The 4,314-nt window shown below is 31.7% G+C and overlaps 1 protein-coding gene across 1 annotated transcript; it reads left to right on the forward strand.

Annotated features, from left to right (window-relative positions):
- Positions 1-294: 294 nt before the first annotated feature.
- Positions 295-4,066, forward strand: LOC119670693 (N-acetylglucosamine-6-phosphate deacetylase-like). Its single transcript, XM_038081070.1, has 4 exons — positions 295-622; positions 3,094-3,359; positions 3,430-3,648; positions 3,740-4,066. The coding sequence occupies exons 1-4, from the start codon at positions 421-423 to the stop codon at positions 4,064-4,066; spliced, it is 1,014 nt and encodes a 337-aa protein (XP_037936998.1). The 5' UTR covers positions 295-420.
- Positions 4,067-4,314: the final 248 nt, after the last annotated feature.

The raw sequence follows: 4,314 nt of genomic DNA on the forward strand, positions 1-4,314 counted from the left end.
TATCATAAATATTTCAAATAATATAACCCTACAGATACTAGTATTATATTTCGTCTTTTATCAGGAAAAAACAAAAGAAACCACTTATAACATGTTGGCTTCACACCAATTGGCTGTCGAACTAAGCTAAAACCACACATTGGAGCGAAATAATCGCAGTAAAACCAAAACACAACATTTTTTTTTTAAAGTATCTTCAACCACAAACAACCACATTTTGCATCCGTGAGATACTTTTAAGCAAAGCAGCTGTTCTCCAATGACAGCTCGCTCAGTTTAGTTTTGTTATTCAAAGTGGAAGTTAGTCGTTTTCGGTATTTTTGTTTATTTTCAATTAATCTTTTTTTTTTTGACGAGCCTCAATTAGTTTTTTGATTATTTATAATTGAATTTAATTAAAATTTTGAAATATTCGTACACATGGCAAACGCGGGTTTAATACAATTTAGAAATTGTCGACTGATACGCGACCACCAATTGATTCGCGACGATTTGTGGATACGCAATGGCAAAATCATAAATCCGGAGCCGGTGTTTTTCGACGAGAAAGTGGAGGCAGTGAAGCAAATTGATTGCGGGGATGCGATTATAGCAGCCGGGTACATTGACCTCCAAATAAACGGTAAACAAGCGAAATGAAATACGCTGCATTACACGCGTTCATATTCTTTACATTTTGTATCTGTGAAATTGTTTTCATTTGCAAAAATGTGGAGCAAAAGTGTCAAAACACTTAAAGCACAAGTGCTTGAGTGACCAGACTTCGTTTATTTAACACGGGTATCTTTATTTAAAAACAAGAATTTTTGCAAACAACAGAGATTATCTTATCAATGTGTAATTCAACTTGACTCAAATAGTATGTACTATATAGTATATAATCGTAGATAATTTTTGTTTTTGTTTTGAACCGCAACATATTTTATATAAATCCATAAGTAGGTCAATCTAACTTAAACTTTGGATGTATGAGTTATGTGTTCATTGAACTTTCTTAACATTCATTTTCTAATTTCTTTATTATAGGCACTTATCTTTAACATTAATATTATTTTATACTTTATATCAAAATACAACGTACTTTTTATTTACTTTTTATACTAAATAAAAACAATATATATTATAATTATATACACTCTTCTGCGTCAACACATTGTTTCAACAGACCTAAGTGGCTTTTTAAAGGCGACGTGATAACTTAATCTCTCATATACGCTATTCGATTTATATGTTCTGTAAATTATTAACTGAACCTTATTTTTGAATAGAATTAACAACAGAACAGGCACTTTATGAAGCCGTCCAATATATGTTTTTGCTTCACCGATAAATCAAAACCTAAAAGCTGAAAAAGTGGTTAGCAGAATTCAGATATAAAAGAAATAATTATCGTATTTTAAACAGGTTCCTAAAATGAAAATGGAAATAGCTTAATGAAGCTCAATAGAACATTCACAATAACATACTCTGTATATGAGATAAGCATTATCAGGATAGATCAGATGTAACAGAACGAAAAATAATCATAGTAGTACCCTAGAATGGAATATATTATGTACTTCTTTATAATTCTGTTTTAATTAACAATAACACTTTTATTCTATTAAACAATTGGACAAAATAAAGTCCAATAGTTCTATAAATGAACTGAAAATTTTTGATCTGACATATAGAGGACTGTTTTTTTTTTGTCACCGATAAATCAAAACCTAAAAGCTGAAAAAGTGGTCCTTGAATCCATATTCAACTAAGCCGTTGCAATAGACACTTACGCTAATTTTTCAGGTGACTTTAAACAGCGTATATTTGGTTTACCAATAGACCAAAACTTTAAGATTAAAAAAGTCTTCCATAGATCCAGATTCATGTTGATAGACCATTAGCCATTGCAATGGAAAACTTTCCTTCGAACAAAGGCGCATGCCATTGAAAGCTATGACATATAATGCCTTTAATGCCAATTTACCGATAAATCAAAACCTAAAAGGTAAAAAAATATTCCTTGGATCCAACTAAGCCGTTGCAATACACAACTTCCCCAATTTTTCAGACGACTTTTAATAGCAACCCAATGAGTGTGTTTGATTCACTTGAAAGCTGAAAAGACCCAGACCCAGATTCAATGGAAAACTGCCGTTGATGTACCATTAGCCGTTCCAATCGAAAACTTTCCCACAGTTTTGTGAACAAAGATGCATGCCATTGATGGCTGTGAAATAAAATGCTTAAAAGGACTATCGAAATTGGTTCGAATTCACAAGAAACTCAAATAAAGTAACACACGCCTGCAAACCAGTTCGTAACAGATTCGATAGTAACGAAATAACTTGCAAAAACAGGAAGCTCAACTTCTTTCATAAGACCTGAAACCCTGATAATCATTTGTCAGGCTTTCTTAATACAACACATTAGATTTATCGGCTATTAATTCAACTATAATAATTAAAACGGTGATAGCGAGTGATTATCAAGAGCAAAATAGCGGCTCATTAGTTATTAGCAACAAATTTCACGGTCTAAATAGAACTAAACTCAGACTAATCATTGGTTTCTTAACGGTACAGGTTGGACTGAAAGACAACAACACCTATAGATTCTGTAAAATAAAAAAACGATACTTCTTTCTCCTTTATCCTCCCATATTCTGCAACAACAATGAAACAAGTTTAGAACGCATTTATGGACTTTACTGAACCAGATGATGTCCGGAATCTTAAACTAAATATTGTTGGGTTATTTAATAACCAGGGCTTTATCTGGGTTAGTTTAGAAGACTTTTTCCAGGAATAGTCTAGACTAAAGATTTTATAGGTCACATTGTACAAATTACTTTCTAAACCACCATATATCAACATTTTTTTAAATGGTGTGCAAATCTTCTTCCTTATAACAATCCTTATAATAACGTCAGTAGGAAGCTAGGTGTCGAAGCCTAGCAAGTTCAAGTTCTCATTTCAATTAAAAATTTTTAGTTGTTATTTATGAAACTAAGCAGTTATTTGTTGTCAACTTATTGTTTAATAGACTTTTTAGATAATATATATAATAAATTTATTTCAAAAAAAAATTAAAAATCTTCTACACTTACCAAAGGTGGTTACGGTGTTGATTTTTCCCATGATGTGGAAACTGTAGAGGAAGGCATTAATAAGGTTGCTCGAGGTCTTATTACCAATGGCGTTACTTCCTTCTGTCCAACATTAGTCACATCACCAGTAGAACACTATAAAAAAATACTGCCAAAAATTCCGAATAAAACTGAAGGAGCTGGTATTTTAGGTATGCATTTGGAAGGACCTTTCATTAACCCCAAAAAGAAAGGTGCACATCCAGAACAATGTATTAAAAATCTAGAAAAGGTAAATACCATGAAACTATTTTTTGTACTCGTGTATATATATAAAACCCACTTACTTATTCCAATAATAGGGCATTGACAGTATACTTGAAGCTTATGGCTCTTTGAATAATGTTAAGATCATTACATTAGCACCAGAAATAGATGCAACAGGTGAGGTAACACGTGCGCTTACAAATCGTGGAATTACGGTAGCTTTGGGTCACTCCATGGCAAATCTATCGGATGGCGAGAAAGCTGCACAAAATGGTGCTACATTAATAACACATCTTTTTAATGCTATGCTGCCAGTAAGATTTCTTAATAATAATTTTTTTATTTATTTTTTATTAAATAAAATTATTTCTGTATATAGAAAATTGTAATATATTTTCCTTACAGTTTCATCATCGTGACCCTGGCTTAGTCGGTCTGCTGGCTTCAGACGGTCTGCCTTCCGAACAAGTTATTTATTTTGGTATTATATCCGATGGTGTACATACGCATCCAGCCGCTTTACGTATTGCACATCGCACTCATCCTGATGGTTTAATTTTGGTGACAGATGCTATATCAGCTTTGGGTCTTGAAGAAGGTATACATCATATTGGCGAACTTGAGTTAGAAGTAAGAGATGGAAAAGCATTTATTGCTAATACTAACACATTATGTGGCAGCATTGCACCAATGGATGAATGTGTGAGAATATTTAAAAAAGTAACAGGTTAGTATTTAATATAATTAATTATTGTTTAATTGATACTAACAATCTGATATATTTATACTCATCTGATAATTAAAGTAGTACAATTTATGAAATAGGATGAATAAAATGTATTAATACCTTTTTAGTCCTGAAGCAGAATGTGAATGTACCTTCATCCCAACATTTTTTTTTATTAAGATTTTTTATTTAATTTATATTGCCATAAAACAGTTTTCATTATAATTATAATATAATCATGTTAATAAAAGAA

This window comes from Teleopsis dalmanni, chromosome 1 (genome assembly GCF_002237135.1).
Source record: "Teleopsis dalmanni isolate 2A chromosome 1, ASM223713v2, whole genome shotgun sequence".
In the NCBI taxonomy this organism is placed as follows: Eukaryota; Metazoa; Arthropoda; class Insecta; order Diptera; family Diopsidae; genus Teleopsis; species Teleopsis dalmanni.